The following is a 26,469-nucleotide window of genomic DNA, read 5'->3' as shown; positions in this document are numbered from 1 at the left end:
GAGCATTGCTTTTTCTGTAGCATCATCATATACCTAAAAAAATCAGTTACTACACTGTAAAAAGTTTTTTGTTATGGACTGTGTCTTCTTTACTGTTTCAGAGTTAATAGTAGTTTAACTGTTAAGGGAGGGAGGAATTTAATTCATGTATATAACAAGAGTTAAAATCAGAAATCTGAGATGCAGATTGCTCTCCATTGTTACAGGTAAGGTAAGGCACACTGAGAGAGTCTCTTATTTTGGGGGGTTTTTTTTGCTAGTTCATGCCATGTTTAAGTGATGATTGTTGCAGTTAGGAGTGATCATTTGTTATGTGGAGAGAACCAATGATGGAGGAGTGAAGTCGAAGGTTTTTTTTATTCTGTATAAACAAATTGAGGTGTGTAAGATTTCTGAAGGCCTTGAATACCTGACTTTGAGAATGAAGTGTTTTTGCTGATTGTATGTGTCTTACATGGAAGGAAGTTTTTGGTGATGATAAAGCAGTTGTCAAGTCACTGCTTATCCTAAAATTATTTGATTTCTGTCTCTTTAGCTTATCAACTTAGATATGATATGGAAAACACATCAAGTTACGTGGCTTGTTTTATGCCTTCAGTGATGTGCAGTGGAAAGTTTTCTATGCAGATTTGATTTGTGGAAATGGTGCTGCATAGGTAAATTGTTCTGATGACCTCTGGTCCTGGAATGAGCATCAATATTGTGTCATTGACTGACTTTACAGTAACTTTAGGTGAAGAATGGTATCAGATTTAATTTTGTCTAGTGGTATACAGATCCCTAGTAGAAGTGATGCTGATAAGTGAAAGGACCTTCATAAGACTGAAGTGTTTCATTGGTGTTTGAAGCTATTTGCATTTTAGACTTTGCTGTTGTTTTTTTTCTGGGCTTATGGAAACATAACAAATCCAAGGACTTCATGGAAGCATGAATTAACATGTCCTTCCATCTGTGTATGGTAGGTCTTTATTCTTGATGTATAATGTAGAAGAAGTTACCCACATTTTGTCAACTTCAAATATGTTTGCTATGCCTAACATAGCAAACAAAAAAAAAAGGTCAGAACCCTCAAAACTTTACATCAAAATAGATGCACTGAGCAGACAGGATTTACCTGACAGGATAGTACACATAGTTTGGCAAAGTCCATCAACCTTCTGAATTTATAAGATTAGTAGTGTTTTTCTAAAAATCTGTGGCCAAACAACCTTTCCCCCTTTGACATTTTCTGATGAACTTCTGTTTATGCTTGAAAGTTGGATATTGAGTGTTCTCTGATCTTGGAAATTGATCCACTTGAATTCCCTAGAGCCTGAGCTAGGGAACTTTTGGATCCTGCTCTGAGGTTTACTTGCTTAGTTTGTATAGTTCTTTTCTTATTTTCTTTTGATTTTTCATTTTTCTTAGTTGGCTGTTCGGTTTTATGTTGTATGTAGCTAAGAAAACACATGTAATAGGCTGAGCTGAAAATTTGTTTTGTTTTAAATGCCAGAAACTGGACGTGCAGTGTTGGTTCTTGGCTACGTCTGGTAGTGGGAGAAACACAGTGAAGTATATTTAGCTAGATGTAAGTGATGATGAAATTGTTGAGTTTTTTCCTAGAATAAAAAAAGGTATAATGTGTTTGCCCTTCTCACGGTAATTATTAGAGCTCAGAAATAGTATTGGTGTTTAAATGATCTGTAGAAAACACCTGTAAAGAATTACCATGTGTATTGGTGTAATTCTAAGCAAACTAAAGTACCTTTTAGTGCCTTTTTTTTTTCCTGTTCCATTCTTTTGAAGGGAAGAAGCATCAGCAGGTTGTGTGTGGAAGCACCTTCATGTTATCTTATTTGGGCCTACAAGATACACTGCTGACCTTTAATCCTGGTCTATTGGTATTGATTGTCCATCTAGGTATGTTTGAAAAGAAAGCTTGAACAGTTTTAGAGGGCTTGAACAGGGAAAGGAAAGCGTCTGGAGGGCGTGTGAGTTTTAAAATGCTGTAAAATGGACTTCTGCTAATCAATTTTTCAATTCCAGGTCTTGGAAAAGTAGTAATAATCTCTGTAAACCAACCTTGCATAACTTTGGTCTGATCTTATTTGCATCACTAAAAACGTTTGTTGCAGTTAGAGCTAACTTGCAAAAGATGTTAGCTGTTCTCTTATTTCAGTACAGGGGAATGAGGAAAAAAAAATAAAGTAATAGTTTTGATGTGTATTGATTTGTTACTTGCTGTAACTTGAAGGAAAGTGTTTTATATGGGCCTTCTCATTTATTTATTAATTCCAAGGAGTTGCCAAGGTGATTTCTTTTCTTAGCTTAGCCTTGTTCTATAACCTAGAGAATTTTTGAACTAAGGCGATGGGACAATCCAATAAATTTCATCATTTGACTGAATTTAATGTGAGCTCCCTGGAGTGGAACTTCTCAAATCAATAGGCTTTAGAGCCACTCATTTTTGAAGGAAATGACACCAACCAATAATGACAAGCTAGCAATAAAAGAGGAATAGCCTTTTTGGAAAGATTTCAAAAGAATAACAATGTTCTTAGATCTTGTGGCTTGTGATCATTTCAGAGACACAGGAACTACGTAACTAATGTTGAAGAGACCAAACCAGAAAGCTGGCTAATGTTGGCTCTGTGTGAAATAGCAGAGGTGTTGAGAGTTTTGAAAGATGGTTAAAGATGCTGTCCACAGTTAGATGCATAATGTTTTAAAGTAAAATACAGTTTCAGAGCAGTACCCAGTGGCCATTGCTGTGCAGTGTCAATACACTTTGACTGTCTGAGTTCCAGAAGCATTTGGACAGTGCTTTCAGGCACATGGTGTGATTCTTGAGGTAACCTGTGCGCGGCTGGGAGTTGAACTATGATCCTGTGGTGGGTCCCTTCTAACTCAACATATTCTATAATTCTGTATGGAGACCCTTAAAATAGTCAGCACCATATAATTTAAAATTCCTTGCTTAAGCATTGATCAGATGGCATGGGTTAGACGATACGAGTTTTCCATCATGAGCTGCTTCATGATACCTTATCCCTTCCACCTCCATTGTGTAGACCACTTGCCTTTTCATGCACACATGAAGAGAATACTCTTTCAAAAAAGTTCATCTTATTTCAGGTCCCTGACCAAATACTGATTTCTCTGAGTGATATTGTTGGGGGTTTTCTGTGGTGAAAGAAAATAACAAATATGATTGTAACCTCTATGGACTTTCAGTAGATCTGAAACAAGAAGCTTCATCAAATAACACAAATAACACAAATTTGGGCACAAATAACACTGTTGTAGAGACATGATATTTTTATTGTTTGTTGGTCTTGAGTGAAAGACTAGTTATTTCTCAAGTACTCAAAATTGAGATGTTTTCCAAATCAGTTAATTTTGATACTGAATTTATAGACTTGTAGCAAAATAACTTCTAAAAATAATTACTACTATGGAAAAATCTAAGCATCTTTCAAAGAAAAATACTACAGTTCTTACATGGCAAACAGGTAACTTTTAGATTTGAGACTTAGCAAGTCTTCCTTTTCACAGTATCTCCAAGTTTTTCAACAGTGACACTATGGAATAAGTGAAAACATGCAGTTTATTTTTTGTCTTTCCTCCCTATTAACAGTCCAGTGGAAGCATTGCTCCTTAGAAAGACATACCTTTGCTTTTATTTAGAGCTAAGGCATCATTTTACAGCCTTTTTATGGAGTATATGGGAGGGATGACATAGGTCCTAATATAGATGATTTGACATGTGTAATTTACCGAGGTTTTGTAGTATTTGCTTTGTTTTCACTCAAGGTTTTGCCTAATTATATACAAATGAAATTGTGTGTGCTCTTCAGCAGTTAGTGTGTAGCTCTATTTCAAAGGTACGATGATTCAAGAGAGGATGCTGTGTATGTGTGTGGTGTGTATGTATGTGCAAATGAAATCTGTACTGGACTTGTCTGCAGGAATTATTGTTATAGCATTTTAAGATTATTTGGAGGTATAGTCCTCTGATAGGACTTTTTGTAGGACTTGAACACTTTATTTGAAAAGATTTATGTTAAGTGCAAATACATTTTGGCATAGCTTCTATACTTTCCAATTACTCTTTGTGTAAATGTAAAAAATTACCCTGCAAATGAACCCATTAGTTGTTTAACAGCCTTCTGTCAGTGTCCTTGCAAAAACATCTGGAGGTCTTGTTTCTGGAAGTTTGCAGCTGAATTCAGTTTTTTTTCCTTCTGTGATGTTACATCTTCACTGAAAAAAAATAAAAAACCACCAAAATACAAACCAAATAACAAAACCCCCACTCAAAGCCCAGTTTTCTTGACTATTTGAATATTGCCCATAACTCCTTAAGAGTTATAAACTTTCTTTTATTCAAAACAATAGTAAATTTAACTCACTTGTGATAGAACGTGCCACAAAATCTCCTTACTTCTTATATGTGCCAGAACTTTGTCAAACTGGTGTGAACATTACTTTCCTTCTAATGGTAGGTCCAGTGCCAGTTCCACCTCTCAGTGCCGTATTGACTAGAGGCAGTGGCTCAGCTGAAGTAAAACGTTCCAGCTGCCACCGGATAGCCTCTTGCATAAGCACGTAATCAACTTACGTTAAGAAACAAAGTAAGTAATTATCTCTTACTATCAGAATACTTACTACATTTGAATTCAACTTACAATGTATAATTGATCCCTTAGGAGCCAAGTGTACAGACAAAAATATTAACAGGATAACTGGTAGATTCCCAGTCCTACTCTGCATTAAACCAACAGTAGCTGTCTGCTTCCTGAGACATGGTTGTTGAGAATGGTAGCTGATACGGCTTCAGATGCAGTCATATTCTAAAAGGTAATATAAGTGTGAAAATATTTTCTGCTTTCCTTGGCTTAGACATAGCTGCTTATTTATAAGATCAAATGGTGAGTTTCCTTTTTTGTTTGTACTGTCTCCTTAGACAATTCAGGTGCCTCATATTCCCTCTGTCTTTATAAAATGTAGTTGTATTATATTTCTAAGGAATTGTCCAATAAAATGCCTCCTAAAACCAAGAAAGAGCATTTGTTTCTACAAGGCAAAAGTAAGTTACTTTCCCCTCCTGAAATTCTCTCTTACTTATGGATTAAATCTTCTTATATTTAGAGGAGGGGAAAAAAAAGGAAAGTATTAGGAAGTAGACAGAAATAACTCCTGTAAGACATTGTGCTACCAACCAGAGCACTGCCAAGGATTTCTTATCTCATTTGTAGTAATACTCCTTGGACTGTCACCTGAAGTTTTATTTTTGGTGCTATCATTTTGTTATCTTTCCCACTTTCTTTGCCTACAGGACAGATGATCCTGCCGGTAGGATACATGTCCTCAAGTGTGCAGCATGTCGTCAAAACCATTTGAAAACATGCAGATTTTAGAAACGCAATAATATGCTCTTCTGTGAGAATCAAACATACCTCGTTCATTAGGAGTGTATATTTGTGTGTATGGGTGAAGTATCTTATGTTACTGCATTTTTGGGGGAACAAAGAAGTGAGTCTAGAACAATGATTTCTGACTTAGTTGTTGCCTTTGGCTTTCAATGTTATTAAAGATTTAAGGTAAAGGATTACCTGGTAAAATAAATGTCTTACATGCACAGGCTTTTGTTTACAAACACAGTTGTGCTGAAATTGTCCTGGTAGTCAATAAACTCTTGTTAGCTGGTTTTAGAGAGAGCATAAAATTGCCTCTCCTAAAATCACGTACATGTGGAAGTTGTTTGGTCCAAGCCTCTGCTCAGAATATGGACAGTTTTACAGTTCATTGAACTTTGAAGTCAATCATATTGCTCAATAAATCTGATTCACACTTCCTTATTCACAGATATTATTAAATGATTACAAAGTACAGAATTGTTGTGTATTTTTGAAATAAGCATTATTTGGAATATATGTTAGAGTATAACAAGAGTATTGGATATTGACTTTTAGACTTCATTTATTCCCTGTGCAAAGAAATGTAAACAACCAATATAGCATGACAAGCTAGTTAAAAATTCCTCATTGCTTCTCCTCACCCAATTTTCCAGCAACTGAAGACTTGAAGTTTTGGATTTTTTTGCTTGTACTGATTCCAGGAATTCCTAGTCCAACAGGAAGAGACAGATTGGGGGGCACACTGTTTTCTGGGAATGTTTTTGAATTGATCATAAAAACTAATGCTTTTAAAAGAAAACCTGTCTATTGGACTGCTTTCAAAAATATTTTTTCAGTTGTAATAATTCAATTTCTTGCATATGTGTATTTGTTTTAAACAACAAAATGTTACCAAATGTGCTTTTTATGATTACCTAGCTGTCTGTTTGTAGGTACTTTAGCCTGTCATACACAGTGCATTAAGATAGATAATCCTGATGATTCTGGTTCAAAGGTTTTTTTGATACTTGTTCAGTTCAAGTAATATCTCTCAGGTACCATTATTCTATTTAAAGATGAATTGTTTGTTTTTTTTTTTCTTTTCTGAGATAATCTGTCATAGAGGCTATCCAAAAGCCTGGTATACTCAACTTGGTTCCTAAGGATCTGTTGGGCCTGTGATGTCCTTAGGTACATACATGTTATTTCAAATTTGCTAAACAGAGGTGTTTCCTGCCAGCATGTACTGAGAGTTTACTTGGAGTAGGATTTCTCAAAATGTGGGGTGTGGGAGACTGTCAACCTTCTGTAAGCTACTCTTAGCTTATGTTGGTTTCCTTTCTGGTCTTCTATTGAGGAGAAAATGTGGTTTGGGATCTTTTTCCCCTTGTTTTTTTTTTCTTTGCTTGTCATTGATGAAGGACAGGGCAGATCAGCCATTGAAGTTTGAGAAGCATTTCTTTAGGGAGACTTTTAAAGATTTGAGCTTTTAGAGATGTGCGTTAACGTTGTGGAGTGTATTTGCCTAGGGAAAAAATGGTGGTGTTTTTTTGTTGTTGTTTTGTTTTTGTAGATTCTAGAGTCCTGAGAGAGCTTTATGGCAAAAAGAGACTATCCCAACACAAGTTGTTTTTAGAGGTTGATGTATTGTAACTACTTGCCTCCATCCCTCCCCACATCAAAGAAATCACAACAGTATATCAAAGCCTAGAATTAGATGGCTTCTCTTGTGTTCTTATGTATGCTTTTGCTGCTGAATAGAAACCTGCAGCATCAAAAGGTTGTCAGACCTCTTCTCTGTATCACTGAATGGCAGACATGTGGAGGTTGAGATTACACTTATCGTCTCATCCCAGACAAACCTGCATAACCTCCTTTGCCTTTATTATCAAAATCATTGCAGCTCAGAATATATTAATCTCAATGTACAGTACAGTTCTAGACTTGATAGAAAAGTCTTTCTTTAAAAATATCTTTGCTATTCTATGTGAAGGGCACAGAACAGTTTTGATATATTGAGGTGCAATGTGGACATTTCTTCTTCCATATATAAATAAAAGAAGGTACATGGATCATTGAAAGCTTTAAAAAACATGTCCCCAGTATTGTATAGTTACACTGAGACAAGTCTCATAGCGTTATTTAGGACCTTGCTTGGTCAGCTATAGATAAATGCTGGAGTGTGTGATTTACATTTTAAAGTGGGAAGTAGCTACAGTTTTTGCTAAAATAAACTAATTTGAACCTTCTCTGCTTTGATCAAGAGATGATCTTTCACACTGTACTTAGTGTACTGAAGCTTGACTTCAGATGTGTTGGGTACACTGTTGATCTTACTATGAATTTCATGGCTATCATTAATGCTTTTGTTAGTATTTTATTAGTATTTTAAAAGTAGGAAATGTTTACACAGGGTGGTCAGTCATGGTGGATCAACTTCTAATACCTTACAGGCCACTGACTGTATGTTAAAAAAAGCGTTTTATTTGAGTGTTCCTCACCTTTGCTATATCAGAAATTCCCTCTGTATTATTAATGATATTTTGGTTTAAACTTCACCCAGTCTTCACTGAACTATTTAGGATGGTGAAAACTAAAAGTCTGTCCTTGATTTCCAGTGTCCTGCTTGTTCAGGGATTAGTTAAGTATTGGAGTTTCTCTGACCTTAGTTATTGAAGAGTTTAGTTACCAAATTTCATTTTCACAGTTTTAAATACTCAGCACTGGCTATTTTGATTTCTCAAGTTTGTGATTTAATTCTTGTAAAGTAGATGTTCTGGACATTCTAGTTTGTTTTTCTTTTTTTAATAGCAACTGGTGCACGCTTCTAACTGAGCAGTCATTTTTTATATTTTGTATTGTGACTAATTTTTTTGAAATGCTTCTTATATTTTTCTGTATGTGACTATATATGACAAAGGAATTAGCTCTAATATAAAGTAATCGGTTTGTACAAATATCTAAAAATACAACTAGTAGCAAATGCTGATAGTTTACTTTTTATAAATATTTGATTGGTTACTCTAGAAGTTCTTGAAATAATTCTTTTGATGTTTGTGAAAGTACTAAGTTGTGAAATATTTATTGTACTTCATATTGTTCAGTTGTAAATCCTTAAATGTGTTTTTGAGAGTAAAAGTAAATATTAAAAAGCTCACTGCATCAAAGGAATTGTCAAGTAATATTTAATCTTCATGGAATTCACATTCTTCAAGCGCAGTGAAAACGAAAAGGATTCTAGAATCTTGTGGTTATTGGTGTCATAAAGCTTTTTATGCATCGTGAGTAGGTTTACTCATACTCCTGACATGAACACTCAAAGGTAGCCAGTGTCCTTCATGCCATTTTATAAATTTAAAACTCCTGTCTTTCATCAGTGTAGATTTTATCTGAAGTCAGATTTATGATCCTGATGCCTGCTAGTTTTGGAAAATTCTTCACTATTATGCATAAGGAGTGAATGTGGCATTTCATTAGTAACACCTGTGTGATAGTAGATAAAACTGTAAAATTTTTGTTTGTGGACTCTTACCTGAATCAGCATATGACTTTTTCCCCTTCAAATACTTGGATATACAGTATTGCTTTGCAGTACTGGAAGAAATAATAGCTTAAAATTTTTTATTCCTTTAATGTTCCAGAACTGTACTGGAATACTATTGTATAATTATTTAAGAGTTTGAAGTATGTTGAAAGTTTTTCCAATATTTCCAAATGTTTCATCAACTTTCTGACCATCTGTAATTATGGTCCTTCCTTGTATCAAAGTGTGTCTATCTGTGTGTTCGCCAAGCTGAATTTGCATAATGTGAGATCTGGTCTCGATGTGCAGGAAAAAGCATGGAGATGAAGGAAAATTCTGGGGAACTTCTAGTGCTATAGAACTTATTATTCCAAGCAGCCAAGTTATTTTTGAACTATAAATTCAAGATTTCTTCAAGATAAAGTATAGGGATGCTGGGGTTATGTTTTTTTAAATAGGACTCAAAACCAGTTGCCTACAGAAGAGAGAGATAATTTGCAGGTTACACTGCAGGGAGTATGGCGAAATATAATTACTCATATTAGAAATCTGGCTATTAATATTGTCTTTTTGACTAATGCCAGGGCTTCCAGGCTGTTGATAAATTTACCAGTAATGCAGGGAAAGCTTGTCACTTGTACTATACTTTTTTACATCTTTGGGTGAAGTCTGTAGACCAATAGAGTCTGGCCTTAGTCACGGGGAGTAAGTACAGGACTGGACTACATGAGCAAAACCTTCATTTGAAAAATTGTCAAAACATGACATCTGCTAATTTTGCTGAGGATTTAGGTTTCTCCTTATAGGTGTGGAAAACTAACAGATAGTAATGGAGTGAGTTGTACAGCTTTTGGGAACACTCCTGTGGTAGTTTTTCTCATTTTTTTTCCTTGGGTTAATTGCTTCTGATAAGATTGCAGCCTGACCTCAAGTATGTATGGTGGCATAGGTCCAGACATACACTGGAAGGCTAATTTTTTTAAGTAGTCTTTGTGTAGCAAAAAACCCCAAAAAGGTGTTACATTGTAAGTCACTGCTCATTAAGAAACTGTAGCTCAGTATCAGGTAAGTATAAATAGTTAAATATGTATAGACATAGAGATATAAATGAGTTTACAATAAATATTTTGGTGACTCTCCACTACAAATATGTAACATAAGATCTGGGATAATATGGACGGAACAGTTTATGTAACAATGTTTGGACGCTCTTTGGTCACTGACTCAGTGATCTGCAAGACCAGCATTTTACAAATTGTTAGATTTGTTGTATCTTATGATGATACCACCAAGTTGTACCACCTTCTGTCTGCTGGAATCATAGCTTCACTAGCTCTGTATCCACTTAGGAATGAAAATCCTTTTGAAGTCTAACAAGAACTGACCGTCAGGACAGTGAGTAGTTGTTACTACTTGCAGTGAACTTGTGTTACAGATTTCAGCGTGATGACGAGGGTTAACAATGAAGGAAAGTGTTTTGTTGTCAGCAACACTGCATTGTATTTCTCTAGTGAAAGTAGGAACAGAGGTCTGCTCAGCTGTATGTTGGTAGACTGGAGAGTGCAATAGTTAACTACTCATTTTTTTGAGCCATAACTTACTTGAACAATTTAGAAACTGGCAAACATGTAGATGAGGCATTTTGACAGCCCTTGTACTAAATAAAAAGAAGCATATGGAAGCCCATATCTTTTAATTGCCTTTATGGAATCCAGGCTGGAAATTTGATTCTTCACTTCTTGTTTGCTGAAGTCCTTGTGGGTGTTGTCAGTGTGACCAGTTCTGATCATGTTTACTTGAAGCCTGATGGTAGAGCAATTTACTGTTCTAAATTTAAGACGTATTTTTAGAATATGTTCCCTTTTGAATAACCTGAAGCTCCTATAAGAACACCACTTAGCAATGACTTTAGTTGCATCTGATCTTGTCAGTCTTGCCAGTGCCTCTTGTCTCCATATGCATTAATTTGTTCTTTTGAAAAGATTCACAGTAGGTATTTTTTCTTGTTTTTTTTTTCCTTAATCATTTAGTATCTTCGTTGGAAAGAAAACAAATAGTATGGTGTATCTGTTTTTATTACTTTTTCTGAATGAATGAAAACAACCTGCAGCTTGCCTCCCTTCATCCTCATGTTTCTTTAGAATCTGTAAAAACAATATTTTTTTTTAAATTTCAATTAATTTTAACCTGAAAATTTTAATCTCTTTAGATTGTTTGTTTATTAATGAATTACTGCAAATAGAAGTATTTCCTGGCAACTAAGAGAGTAAAACAATCCCTGCAGATTCTGAAGTATCTGTACAACTTTCTCTTTAAAAGTATCTTTACAGATACTCTGAATTTGACTGGCACTGCATGCAAATCTTAATGGCATTTAGTTGGCTTGCTAGAAATAAAATTGCTCTTGTTGTTTATTGGCTTTTGTTAGCACCTAAGGAAGCTGTAAATTTTCTCCAAAAACCTTAAAAAATTTCAGCTGTTGGTCTGGAGCTGCTTAGATATAAACTTGATTTTTAATTAATTAAAGTGTTAAGGCTGTCAAATATCATGTGTCTTATGTGACACTTTCCCTTACAGTTTCTCTTATCACTTCCATTTGCAGTATAGTTTGTTTCTCATTTGCCTTTCTAATTGCAAGTGAGACACTCTTGAAGGGATTTCCATGTAGTGGAGGTTCTTCACTGAGACTGGGAAGACATACAAGGAGGCAAACTGTGTCCCTGTCTCACTGGCAGCAAGGAGCAAAATGTGTCAGAACCAGTATGGTGAGAGGAAGGAAAAGGAATGAAGCAAAAGCATTTTTCCAGCTATCCAGAAATTCGCATATTTCACAGATGAACCTTTTTGCTGTCATTCCAGTGATTCCTTGAAATTGGCTGAAGATTGCATATGTGAATGGAATAGGAGACTTTAATTTGTATCACTTTTATTGCTACTTTTCATTGAAATAAACAGGGAAACTGAACAAGACTCTTTCACCTGAAGAGAAAGCACAAGCATCACAAATAGCTATTTGGACCGGTATGTCAGCAATATCTGGAATTTAAATTGACCACTTAGAAAAGGTCGTAATCCCACTCAAATAACTGGGGTTAGTTTCTAGGTATGTGAAACAAAGAATTACTGTAACTCTTTAAGAGAAACACAGATGACTGGCCTTGTCATTCAGGAAGTCAAATGATTCAACCATTCAAAGTATAGAGTATGTGAAGTTCAGTTAAAGATGACATTCCAAACTGGAAATCAGGAAGGAGAATTTAACTGTCTACAAAGTACTATACTGCAGTGTCCTGTGCCAGCTCATTTGACATGATTGGAACATAGTTGTATTAGGATGGCTTCAGAAACTTTTTATTCTAAGTACGGTGCTCGAGGAGACATAATGTGGAAGGCAGAGATAAAGTTTATATTAAGTACATATACAGAAGTTTTAGGTATTTTACAGAAACTGGTATATTTGCTGTTGTGACAGAATGCTTGTACAGTACTTTACATCTTTTCATTGTTGTATTTCTGTGTTTCCTCTTCACAAATTCAAGCAATTTCACATAATGTTATTGCAACCTATTGCTAAGAATCCATTGGCCCTTCTGCCTGCGTGCACAGACCCTTACAGGAGGTGGAAAGAAAGATCAGAAAACCAGGATCCACCAAATAGGATAGATATGGCTTGGTTGGAAAATCTATTTGTGGGCCTAGCACCATTTTCTGTAGTTAAAATATGCCCACTTTTGCTTCTAATCACATGCTTTTCCTGAGAGTCATAAATTAAATACCCTATTTGTAGTCAAAGACTGTTTATCTACTCTTTCTTAACCCTCTGCATGTACTTATGTACAACATTGTGTCACATGTAGGCGATTGATTTGGGAGAGTTTTGATTTCAAATGTTATTTGTAATGAAAGTCATCATCCAAGGATTTAATTCATTTACTGAAAAGAAATGCAGTAGTAAATATTCTGTGGCAACAGATCCTACTATGGGTGACATATTTCATAGGCAATGTGTTAATTAGTCATAGGACTTTCTGGGAGAGAGTTGTTCTGGGTTTTTTTTGTGGTTGCCTTTGAAGTGTTGCATTTTGATATTCCATTAAATTATAGATGTAATGACGTATGTCCATATGACTTATAGGTGTTTACAGAGCATCATATTGAGGTAGCCCTTTTTCTAATTATAAAACCTGATAGGGAATTTGTCTGATGATTATATGAATTATTTTTTGTGCCATTCTATATTCATAGGAAATATAAGAACAATCTTAACAGCTTTTAAAGTTTTATTTACTCTTCATTCTGAGCTTGGCCCATTCATATGGAGGGCTGATTTAATGCTTTGAACAAAATGTAACTCTTAAGTGCTCCTTATATGTAAGTCTAAGTGAGTTTTCCTAGCATTTTAAATCTTACTGAGATCCTTTAAGTGGATGAGAATTTTACTCTTTATCTTCCCAAAGAAATACATGTAAATTAATGAGATTTTTTTTTCAAAGTGGATTAAATTCTTAATCTATTTTACTAAAAATTATAGAAAACAGATTTTTTAAAAATTGTCATTTCTTTAGAGGGATTCTACTTTTTGTCATTTATAGATCAAATTTATCTTTGAAAGGACTGCGGATTTGATGGGATTTTTAAAGGTTAGGTAAAAATTTGCACACTCTGCCATTGTTTGCATAGGGAGAGGGCTGCACATTGACCTGCAGAATGGCATCAAGTCTGAAAGAAGCGGTACTCAGTATGTTTGACAACTGAAGACAGAGATGAGACTATATGACCTCATGGTTTGGTAAATAGTGTATGATAAAGATGACGGTTTCCTTACAATATTATAAAGTAAAAATAGTTGATTTTTTTTTTATTACAGCTTTCTGAGATATTGAAGATTTTACTCTTCACTGAATAAAATATTAAAAACTGAGGGCGTTTAGTGGAGAGCTGTTGCAACATATCCCAATAGATACCAGCAAAACATTTTACGTGTGAAGGTTTTTTCACACTGCACCATTAGTTCTTCCTGCAGTTTCTAAGTGATAATGGCTTATCTCTGTCATCCTAAAACTTTGAAGTGATTGTTTTAACAATGGTGCTAATTGCTTAACTGACACCAAAGAGCGTTTCAAGCCTCCCTCTATGGGTGTAAAGGATTTGTGTGAAAGAACTGGAGTTACAGCGTGGGTGAACACGGCAATAGCTGATGATGAGAATTTGTTGCTGTCGACTCTGTGCTTAGAATGTACTGTTTCAATGAGAAAGCATTTAGCAAAAAAGTGGGAGAGAATATTGTTCAATGAAATGTACTTACAGCCTGGCCAGAGCAGATTGTAGCTTGGTTTTCAGCTGTATTTAATGCATACTAACTTAACTGAGTAGTGTTTGTGTTGCTGCTAATTATGCCCAAATTAATAGTTCAAGTGGAGAGTCAGGAAAATAAATTCAGTGTTTCCCTTGATTTCAAACTGTAAGTCAAATCTGATTACTATAAAATACTTGGAAAGGCTTTGAATCTTTCAAAGTTGGTTACTTTTCCAGCAGCTACCATTAGTACTTTCCTATCATCCTTTTGCTGTCGCCCATTGAATACCAACCCCCTTGTCTTTTCAGGTAATATATTTTTGTTTAAATTTAAATTTAGATAAAAATTAGCAGAGTAGCATGAAGGTGAATCTCAAGCTACTTTCAGTTTGTTTTTTTTAAATCAGAAAAAAAATGCATTAATATTTTAACTCTTAAGGTACAATCCTATTAACTGTCTCTTATTTAGTGTTACATAAAGATGCCTTAATCTTTTGCTGATCTTTGCTTTCAGTATTGCTGTCCCTGCTTGAAACAGTAAAAGCTAAGTAACATTTCTTCATTGATGTGCCAATGAAATTAGGTCTCGGTACATTGAACTTTACAGTATAAATAGAAGCAGATAATGTTAAAGTTTATTTATGGTTTCTTGGACATATCCTTAATGGGCTTAAGTAATAGAACTTAAAAAAAGAAGTGAATATAGTTCATTGTTCTGACAGCAGTATCAGATTGCTTTTTTCAGTTGCTCTGTGTCATTCTGTGAGTCATCTCTCATGTACAATACCTGAGCTTTAAAAGAATCATCGGATCTGCATGGTTGTCTTTGTAGCTTGGCATTACCAGACATTCAGTTGGTGTGCTTTGATTTCTCTAAGTAGCCTGTGTCCTGACTTAGTGCTGCTTTTCTAAAAGCATCTTTTTCTTCACACAAGTGAGTTTCCTGGTGATCATAGTGCATAATGCATGCTACTTTATGCACTGAGCTTGTACCTCACTGGAAAACAGAGCCTTACTCTTTCCTGCTAAATTTTTACACTTGAGTTGTGGTCGATTTGGAAGTTTGAAGTTGTTGACTTAGCTTAGTAAAGTGCATTTATTTTGTATCTTCCATTAACATATAAAAAAGTAAAAAATTTTTATGCCAGCAGATAGTTAAAATTAAGTTAGATCTGGTTTTGTACATTTGTGGTGAATTTATCAATTTGTGATAAAACCAGATCTAATTAAGCTAATAGAAGAGATTGTCTTGGTTTTATATCCATGCTTAAAGTAAATTTTGTAAAGCCTTTTTCTAGGGATATAAATTCCAGGGTGCAACATTAAATTGATTTCAGGGCCATCAGACCTTTAAAAACTCATGGTGTTGCTAGGAAAATTATGTTTAGAGCTGTGTCTTTTGTACTTAGCAGCTTCCCGGGTAATTTCAGAGGCCCATTTTAACTGAGTTGTGATAAAGATTCAATTTATACAGTGAAATTTTTAAAAAATGCTTTTCTGAACTAACAGCCTTGTCAAGCTGCCTTGGACTGGTTTGTAATAAATACAAGAGATAAATTGTCAGGCTGGGCCTGTGTAGAGGGAAGGAGAAGCTGAGGGCTTTCTTCTTGATGTTCAAAGTTTCATGTCTGGAATTCCCATTAGCCCTTTACATAATCATCTCTGAACTCAGGCACTTATCAGGAGTAATGTTTGTGTTGCTTTTTTGTCTGTAATGTCCATCCTTATGAAAAATTTAAAAATGTTGTACAGTTTAATGTCTTATACAGGAATATCTCACATTCCCTTGCATTTCTAGGAGTATTACTTGGCAGAAGTGTTAATAGAGAATTTGTGTGCATTTTACATTCAGTGCACTGACAAGATGAAAAAATATTGTGTATAAAATGGTAAAAGATAGCATTTTTTTTCATTTCATAGAAGTAAGGTGGAATATAGAAACATTTTCATTGTTTTACTTCCTTCCAAATTATTTTGGTTTGCTCAAAGAATCCTACCTGGTCTTTAGAAGTGGCACTTTACTTTGGATTGTGAGAAGTCTAATCAGTGATATGGGAAGAGCTGTCTAGCTGGAAAACAGTGTGATTTCTAAACTAACCCACATCCTGATTTCAAGTCATGCTACACCTGGCATGTGAGAAATGTTGTATGTGCACTCCCACTGAGTCAGGGACAGTTAGAATTTAGCACAAGCTCTAACTAAGCCATTGGTGTGTCTTATGAATGGCTGTCACCCTTACTTCCTTTCTGAGCAGCTTGTCTTCATATAATATATTGACTCTTTCAAATTCTTAAAAATTGAATAATACATTAAAATGGCCAAGGAAAACTTTGGATTTACTTTTTGGTTTTAGTTTTATACCTAGTCTTGTAATTTTGCTCTTTGGTATCTTCTGAACATAATGCCTTCATTTTTGTCATGTGCAAGAAATAGTAATAATTTAGGGTCCTTTGTATCTACTTCTGGTATAAATGTCTGGGATGGCAGAAGTTGCTTTTCTTTAAGCCTCCTACTTCACTTTACATTTTAGTTGATGACTACTCAGCTATTCTTTGGTTAATAGTCTGAGTCCAATAGGTTTTCTCTTTATGTTCCTTCGCTCCCCCCCAGGAAAGTAATGTGCATCACATGGATAATTGTTTTTTAGCTTAACTGCTCCAGATTTGCAGAGTATTGCAAGATTTCATGTGTGTATTTTAACAATAAATTATGTTGAAAGTTTGATCTTCGCCTGTGTTGCACTTAAGGCAGTGGAAAAATCAAATAGGAATGAATTAATGAAGGAAATGTTAGGATGAATGCTTTTTAAGTTTGAGAACTAAATTTTATTTTAGACTTATTAGTTAAGTGTGTACTAGTAAAGTAAATGGACCTGTTACTGTTGACAGCAAGACTAGCTAGAAAAGAGAGTACCACGTCTATATGATTAAACTCTTATTGTCAAGAACTGCTCACCTACATCCAGCTGCTTTGGGGAATGATGCTTTAGCTACATTAACTACCAAACTCATGCTCTCTGTCTGGGGTTAGTTTGCTTGGGAGCAGTCTGACAGTTCACCCATAGAGACAGACAACCAAGCACCAGTGCTCAGGAGCTACTAAATAAATGTAGCTGTTGAAGATGCAGAAAAGAATCTTGCCTCTAACGTGCTTAACAAAAGTACAAGGAAATGCATTGTTACAACACAAATCAGAGGGATTGAGTTTAATATTATGACTATTTAAATATTTAAATTGACCATATGATGATGTTGAAATTGCTGATGCCTGGGCTTCTCTAAGTATTAGGAATATGTTCTATACTATACCACAGCACTGGTGGCTGGGTATGTGTTAATGATCAAGCATCTGATTAGTTAATTCAGTGTGTGACTCATCTTACTGCAGAAATACTGAATGAACTGACACAATAACTTTTTCCCCCAATAGTGTGCTGGAGAAGAGAATTGGGTGGACAGTCGGACTATTTATGTTGGGCATCATGAACCACCTCCAGGCACTGAAGCCTACATTCCACAGCGATTTCCAGATAACCGAATAGTCTCATCAAAGGTAGTAATATTTTCTTTCATTCATGTACAGAAATGAGCCGAAGTTATTCTGTATGTGTTCATTTATCTCTTTCAAGATTTTTTTCCTATACTTCCTGCATATTTTTTCTTTCCACTGACCAGGTAGAATGAAGATATCTTATTCCTTCTACAGAAACTAATAGCCAAATTGCCTCTAATACGAATAGAAATAAAATTACTTCTCCAGTGTTTACTGTAGTACATAATATAGTACAGTTTTGAGTAATGTGCTTTTCCACAAAGAAAAAGTAAGAAAGAAAGTCAGAAAGCACTTTTCATTTGGGGCAATCCTGGAGTAAAGACTCCAAGTAAAGACTACATCCTTTGTAATCCTAAGCAGTACCTCGAAGTACTAGAAATGGCTTCATTTGTGGAGCACTTAAATTCCTCATACTATCTCCAGCATAGGCTCCTTCAAAAGCTCATATTGACAAAACCCCATAGAAATAATAATTTTATACACATGCAAGTGTGAATTATTCTTAAAGTCTTGGTATTGTGATACGTTTGTGCCCTTAATAAACCTTCGAGTTGTTCCCCACTTCAACTAGTAAGCTTTAACTTCCATAAGTTTCAGCAGCTTACTGTGAACAGTTGGGATGTTGTTAATCTCCAGCTGGCTTGGTTTAGCCAAAAGTTTGTGTTACAGTGGCATGGAAAAATGGACATTTGCAGCTGACAACTCAGGAAGTCCAAGTTATTAGTGTGTTTGGATTCTAATCTTTGTGAGCACACACCTCCAACCAATTATGAAATAATGAATTCAAAAGAATAGCTGCTTTACTGAGAGAATTTCTTTTTGAACAGTGTCTCAAATCCACAGACACTTTTAGAACCTTAGTAGCATTGTGATCTCAAGGAACTGAGTGCTTACTCTCGTGGATCCAAACACTTGCCATCCATTAACATAATGGCAAAGCTGTAATGAAACCCACACTTTTCACAAATGGTGTCATGTGAAATTTTGCATTTTAGTACCTTCTGTCCGTACTTCATTCAAAAACAGTATAATGACAAGAAGCATAGTATCTAAGCATCTTTATTTAGATAGAATGTTCAAAAGGTAATGCAGTGAATAATCCAGATGAAGTACAGTCAAACTGATATAGTAGTAACTCCTGTGCTCTACGTGTTGATTTGTATTGGCTTTTGAATTATGGAAGAGTAAACACATTTTATGCAAATTTTGGTACTCCTGTGACACTCTTCTTATTTTTCATCTCATACGTTTCATCTAGGATTTATATAAATAAAGTAATTGAAATTATGGCTGATACTTTTTGAAATAAAACCATCCTGCTCAACTCTGCAAGGTGTTTTGACACTTTTTTGTGATTATTAAATTAGTGGAAGTTTCAAGTTACTGTTACAGAGTGAGATTTTTAAGTATGACTTAGACCTGGATTGAGTTGAGGAATCCCTGGCAGCAATTAGTAAATATGTATGACTTCAACTAGTTCAGAAAGGAGACTTCACTGTATTTTTATTTGGATATAAAGTATATTTAGTTGAATGTTTTTAATGTGAAAATCTTTAGTTGTGAGCTGTGTCTGTAAATATTTTTTCATAAACAACAGGTATTAGTGAAAATATATACATTTTATATATATATACAATGTTTCTCAGTTTTTCTGTTTATTGATTAAATTTCTCTCACTTAAAAAATAAAATATAGGTTGTCTTTGTGAAAGTAAATACAGTGGTGATATTTCAGGAGGGGACAGAGTTCACATAAATGTTTTAAAATATTGAACAGTTCTTTAGACTGCTGAAAGCTGTTTTATTGACAGTTGCCTTTATATGAGAAGTTTCTGTGCTGTCCCTTTCAAGAAAACTCTTATTTACATACTCCATCCCAAACGGCCTGAATAAAGAGCACCATTGTGACTTGCATTCATTCTGGTTCTGTAAGCTAACTAATCTTAACTTTTCACCCTGTCCTTGTCCCTTACTTGCTTCAGGGGCATCTACTACAATGTAGGAAACACAGACATAAGCTTCCTGAAAAATTATCAAATATTCCACATAAAGGTGGCAAATCCATAATTTTCAGAATAGAATAAAGATACATGCAAGCAAACTGTGTAATGTTACTTGAGCCGTGAAGGATACTTACTTCATCTTTCATCGGCGAGACAGACTTTCAGCTGTGCTTTTATAGGTCTTAAGTGCTTATGTAAGAAGGTATATGATTGCTCTTCAAGGATGAGGAACTCTGGACTTTCAAGTACAGATTTTACCAATTTAAAACAAATTGAATTTCTAAAAAGGGTAGTTTAAAACCATGAGGAAACCTCATCAATTAGTCTGTCTGTGTGCTGCTGTACTAACAAATGTCGTGTCATAATGCCCTGAAAAAGACAGCAGCTGGCAATAATATGAACCTTAAACTTTCCTAGTCCTGCCAAAGGTATACTTTACTGTGCTTCAGCAGAGGCTTCCTGGTGTCAGCAAGATAGTAATTTTATTCGAGTACAGAGTGATATTTCTTGTATATTGCAAAGTCACAGTGGAACGTGGTTAATACTCTGTCTACTTAATGACACGTTCCTGGTCATGAAAATTTATAGAGACAGACCTGGACGAGACATAAGTGTTCTATTGATTTGATGTGTTAGTTCAATTATGATTTTAAGAGTGTATTGCAGAAGGGCTGTGTTGAAACAATAGAGGCAAAAAACTTATGTCTTTTGGATTGTGCAAGCAGTTCATTTATGTTCTAGAGATAGTGACCTTTGTAATGTGGATCCTTATGTTGATCTGACTTTTTAGCTACTTCAGCTGCCTAGGGTGTTAGCCTTTAAAGTGGTTGTTATGTGCCCTTGATTGAATTTATCACATGACAGTGATGCAGCATGACAAAATATCAGCTGGTAGAAAAACCTAATGTTTCAAATGAGAAGAAAGAAAGCAATTGAATTGACAGGGAGGTGGCTTGCTTTTATTCTTTAACAAATTATACACATTTTGAAATTTACTTTTTAGTAGAACTGCTAGGTCAAAAGGAAACCAAGTTAAACCATGTACCAGTTAGCAAAACTGGGTGGGAAACAACCTTGTTCCTTCTTCTGACACAGGATAACAGAAGGGTCTTATTTTTTTTAAAGACTGATAAATCATGAAATAACTTTTTAATACAAAACTTCCTTAAGGTCCAAGCTTTTTGTGCTGAGAGTACCCCAGTCAGTATGCTAAACAGAGTATCTGTACATGTGTAGTAGTACAGAGATGTGCCTGATCAGCTAAGAATTGCCAAAGATCCTTCTGTCACAGTACATTGTCACCAGCAGTAGATCCCTAGGGGAGTATGCAAGAGGAAGTACGTATAGAGTGATACTTCCTCAGAATACTCTTTGGGTGTTTGGTGCTCAGTGACTTAGCCATTTGTGAGCCAAAAGGTATGATTTTGTTTTTAATAGTCTTTAATTCAATACCTTTTAAGCCCATGTAAATTCTCAGAATACATGGTTCAGGCACAGTTAAACTGTAGAAATGTTTGCCAAAAGAAACTATGAACCTTCATTTTGTAACTTTGTGTTAATTTGAGTTCATATTCGAAGTCCTTGAATCTGAAAATTACTGTTATCCCCTGTTTGATTCTGTTGATTTTCCACTATATTCCTTTCTAGGCAGAATAACCTTAACCTGTTCAATAATCGTTTGTGTGGCAGCTAGTTCATACCTTTGCTCAGACTTGGGTCTTACCTTTTCCCACACCAGCTGTAGAGTTTTTGAGATGTGCAGATCATTCAATACACAACAAACTATGGATTAATATAGTGGCATGATGATGTTTTTAGTTTGTTTTTAATTTGTTAATATTTTTCACCATCTGAATTATCTTTTCCTGAAATTGATCTGATATCTTTAAAGAACTGCTCTGCTTCCAAGATCTCATTTTGTAGACTAAGTAGGGATTTGCATCTCCCATTCTAGCTGAATCAATGAACTGAAGACTAACTGAATATGTACATTTGTCTCTTGAACAGAGAGAAAAGTTGTACTAAAAATAAAATCTTTTTTTGAGGCAACAATATGGAGTTCAGTAGAAACATGTTTAATTACAGCTGCTTATAGCTTTTGACAGACAACCTAAAGAATGAAGCACAAGAAAGAACTAAAAATTTCAGAAATGCCTGGATAGGAATAGCCTGTTGAATAAGAGGTCAGAGACTTCCCTGTGTGTCAGACACAGCTGACAAACTTAGAAAACCCAGGAACTTCAGACAGGAGATCTAATTGTTTTTTCCATACCACCCATAGAGAAAGCTGGGCTAAGAAAGACGTAGAAAGTCTTTTATTTTTCTTTTCTGTCTGGGAGTAATCAGTACATAGTATTTTGTGGTGGTGGTCCTGTGTAGCTCCAAACTTGTCCTGTCGTGGTTTCATAAAGAGAAATTTTTACAGCTACAGAACCCACTTGTGCCTGGGTCACTAACATAACTGGAGGCAGCAGGGCCTAAACTCCCAGAAGATGATATTGAGGAGTAGTGGGATATGACTCTTCAATGAAATGCAAGGTTGAATCTACAGTGGACGCAGACCTGTTACTTGAAGAATTTGCCTAAAGAGATGTCACTGAAGTGAAATTATTATTTGAAATCACAAAATGCTCACTTGTGCTGTAGCTTTATTTCCTGTTCTTCATATAAAGAAGCAATAAGGTGAACTCAGATGGGAAAACAGTAGTATTATTAACTCCTGCTTTGAAACACTGCATACTATATTTGTGGACCTGAAGTGATCCTGGTTTTGTTTCACAAATACTGCAGTGTTCTGTTGTCTGCCTGTTTCCTTGGGACTTCTCATCAAATACTATCTATTGATTTCTATGATAGTGGCCTAAAACAGTAATTCTGCATTTTGAGTACTATACATTGCAAGAGAAACTTTAGCTACCTTCAGTGCTAATCTGATTAATTGTGAGTCATCTTAATCGCAGTGACTAATAGTGAAATAAAGTTAAATAATTCTGACATGTTTCAGCAGATGTTGAAATATTCCTTTCTTTCAGCAGAAATTCATGCCCTTGTGCTGTACCTCTTCTGTACAGCACTCATTTATAGTGCCACTATAAAACCACAAAGATTGGGTGTGCTCTGATTTCTCATTTTGTTGCCACATTTAGAAGAAATGTTAATACTGAAGCTTAAGGAAATATTAAAATGCCTCCACCAGGATGAGCCACTTGGAACCCAGAAGAGACCTAGGCTGTCCTACATATCTCCAAAGTGATGCTTCAAAACTGGGAAGATTTGTTTGGTCTCTCTAGGGCCATGAGATAGCAGTTTCAAGATGAGGAGTTCAAACACACCCCTGAGCAGTAACATCTAAAAGTCAAAAAAGCATCCAAAGCCCACAGTGGGAATAGGCCTTGTCATGTGAAGCTGATAAATAATTGTGTAGAATACTCTCTGTGGGCAGAGAGGGTGATTATACACTAATGTGTATATGACAGGTACCAATGCAGGGAGTGTTGCGTGAGCCTTCTGGTATGAACATACTGCTCTACTTTAAAAGCAGCTGTAACACAGAATTCCCATCTTGTGCTCAGGTAATCCACTGACTCACAACCACACTGGCTGAAGCAGGAGGTCAGATCCCATGCTGCAAGGGTTGAAGAGTCAGATGTGCCCAACTCTGCCAAAGAGTGAGTGGGGCAGGAGCCGTTGTTGGCAGTCAAGCTTAAATGCTTTTTAATCGATTGGACTCCCTAAGGTGCCAGCTCAGGGATAACGATACCTGAGATGGGATGTGAGTCCATGGGTGTGCACTGCTCCTTCCAGGCACAATAATACAATTTCCTTTTGTGGATAATTGCCAGTGCCTAGAGAGAGCAAGGAAGAGCTCCTGTTTGCTTTTGATGATCCTGCTCAGGATGGGATTTCCAGGGCAAAAGCTCTCTGCACCCTCCTTCGTGTTCCCAGGAGAAGCTATCTACCCTTCCCATGACTTGGTCCACGGTTATTAGCAATATTTTATACTCTGCTGGTACTGTCCCCAACAGAGCCTTTAAGTTTTTTGTGTCAGTATGGAGTTTGCATATAGCAAAAGAGAAGTAAAAGAAGAAAGGAAAATAAGCAGATCCAAACCTAACACCAGGGAGGACAGGTGTAATTTTTCCCACTTCACATATAAGAAAGTGAAGTTTGCTTATTCTCACACACTTTTTCTTCTGTTTTCCTAACATTCTCTGTGACTTCTATCTTCAGTCAGTCATCTGTGCTGTAAGATTTATTTTTATTTTTTTTAAATTATAATTAGATAATTACAGATGCTGGGAGTGTCCTTGTCAGAGGAGTTCCTGGAGTTAATAGCCTGTATTTAATAAGATTAAGAGTTGCTGAACAAGGATGACTAAAGATAGGCTTCTTTGTTTTAATAGAATTCCTGTTTTATTAGCAACAATTTTTAAGAAACCCTGTGCCAAAATATGTATGCTTGTTCCTCAAATGTGTAGGCACCATTTGATCTAACTGCCCCGAATCAGTTTTATTTTTGCACTTCCTCTGAATGCACTGGTGGCTCTAATTCGCTTCTAAAAGCCCTACTCGTAGCAGAGCTTCCCCAGGGATCCCTGTGATGTGAACAACCTTGTGATGTGGAGAAACAGGGGTCCCTCCCTCAGTGGGGTGATAAACACTGTACAGATGGCACATATGTTAATACTGTTGTTAACAATATTGTTAATTGTCCTTCTACATTCATTCCAAATTGTCATAAATATTGCAAAGTATTTTTCAAAATATTCCAATTTTATTGAGTAGCATATAAACACAGAAGTCTGAAGTTTTTTGCCTCAAGTTAGACTTAATAGTAAGTTAATACAATAAAGAATATAGATCAGTTCTTCTACAGACTTCCTATATGTTTATAAGCAAGTCACTTGAGTTAGACAAGCCATGCTCTCAACTCAGATCTTATGATTTCAGATGATTATTGACTTCCTGTACTTTCATACCCTTTGCTACAGTTTTATTTGCCAGTTCTGTGAGAGAGTTATACAAATTGTGTTTCAAAAAAGTAATAATTTTATAAATAAAACTAATGTAAAGGAAATTGTCAAACTTTCAATCAGACCTTTTTCAACTATTCTGTTGAAGGGAGATAATTATATCTATGTAATATATTAAATACTTATGTTGTTTTAATAGCGTAATACTGTGTAAGATGGTATTATATAGAGTGTTGTGTCCAGTACCTAAAAGGGGCCTGCAAGAAAGCTGAAGAGGGACTTTATACAAGGGCATTTAATGATAGCGCAAAGGGGAATGGGCCTTAAACTGAAAGATGGTTGGTTTAGGTTGGATATTAGGAAGAAATTCTTTACTGTGAATATGGTGAGGCACTGGAAGAGGTTGCCCAGAGAAGCTGTGGATAATACGTCTGTGGAAGCGTTCAAGGCCAGATTGGACGAGGCTTGGAGCAAGCTGATCTAGTGGAACGTGTGCCTGCCCGTGGCAGGCAGGTTGGATCTAGATGGTCATTTGAAGATCCCTTTCCACCTGAACCATTCTGTGCCTGCAATCTAGTTTTTATACTGCAGCTTTAAGAATGCAGTGTTTCTTGGTAACTGATAGATACTATAAAAATCCATATATTAAAAATACTGAAGTCACTATGGACACAAGTGACTGCAAAATTATTGTTCAGCTTTTCTCTATGTTTCCCCGAATTTACTATCTTCAGGATGGATTCTGTTTTGCAGAAGTGATGAGAATCAGCATAGCAAGATGTATGTAAACCAGGGTGAAGCAACATAGTAGATGTTTTTGTCATAATAGTTTTAAGGGTTTACATGAAATAGTCAAAAAGATTGAGGGGAAGTGAGTGAAATCAGAATGGGTTGGAAAAGAGGTGTTGACTATTTAAAACAAATAATGTGTAAGAAACTGAGGTGTTGACAGAACTCAGTAGTGCACTATGGAGTGCTTTATCTTACCGCTCTAGCTTTTTATGTCAAGTGATTACTTAAGAAACTCTCCATTTACTTAAGGAAATACCTGCTTCTTAGAACGGAAAGAGAAGCTTGAAATATGAGCCAGAATTCTGGCATGTAGATATCAAATGAAAAGGTCAAAATACAGTGTTTAAAAAAACCAAGCCATTGTCAACAACTCTATTTTGTATTTTTTAATTCATGTGACTGACTCTAACAAGGAGGTGTTGGAGCTGAAAGCAACATGGCATCAGTAGTTGGTGCATTGGTGAGATGAAACCAGGGGCATAAGCTGGAATACTGTTAAGGTGTGCATGAGTAGTTCAAGCATATGATTACGGAATTACACCAGCACTGCAGGTGCTACAGCAATTATAGATGGGAAGAAACTCTACTTGAATGATGCTGATTTGACACCAGACAGACTGATTTTACGATTTCTTGCACGGTGCTTCAGATGCATCTGTTCGCACGATGTGTTCATCTCTTGGATGAATGTGTAACTGCTGCTTCTTGCTATTTGATGTGTTAACTCCCACATGCAAAAAAGCATATATGTGCTGTGGCCTCTGTTGTAGCAATTAAAGAAGATCAATGAAGCCTTCCCCAACTTAAAAGCTTATTCAAATAGTGTGTAACTGTTTGGATAACCTTATATCCTTCAAGTGAATTATAGTGAAAAAAGGCAGTTAAATATACATAAACTGCTTTTCAGATTTTACAAAGAGTGTGACTAGTATCTGAAGATGAGAGATGGTATT

General features: G+C 35.7%; 1 protein-coding gene across 4 annotated transcripts in view; it reads left to right on the top strand.

The window, feature by feature from the left end:
* Nucleotides 1-26,469, top strand: part of ATP11A (ATPase phospholipid transporting 11A) — a 115,265-nt gene that overhangs the window by 37,497 nt on the left and 51,299 nt on the right. For all 4 annotated transcript variants that reach the window (XM_027675065.1, XM_027675066.1, XM_027675067.1 and 1 more), the window contains exon 2: nt 17,627-17,749. In XM_027675065.1, coding sequence (XP_027530866.1) covers nt 17,627-17,749 — 123 coding nt within the window. The remainder of the gene's footprint in view (nt 1-17,626; nt 17,750-26,469) is intronic.

This window comes from Neopelma chrysocephalum, unplaced genomic scaffold, assembly GCF_003984885.1.
Source record: "Neopelma chrysocephalum unplaced genomic scaffold, ASM398488v2 Primary Assembly neopelma1_25, whole genome shotgun sequence".
Classification (NCBI taxonomy): domain Eukaryota; kingdom Metazoa; phylum Chordata; class Aves; order Passeriformes; family Pipridae; genus Neopelma; species Neopelma chrysocephalum.
Note: the sequence above shows the minus strand (reverse complement) of the source record. Positions and strands in the feature narration are given on the sequence as shown.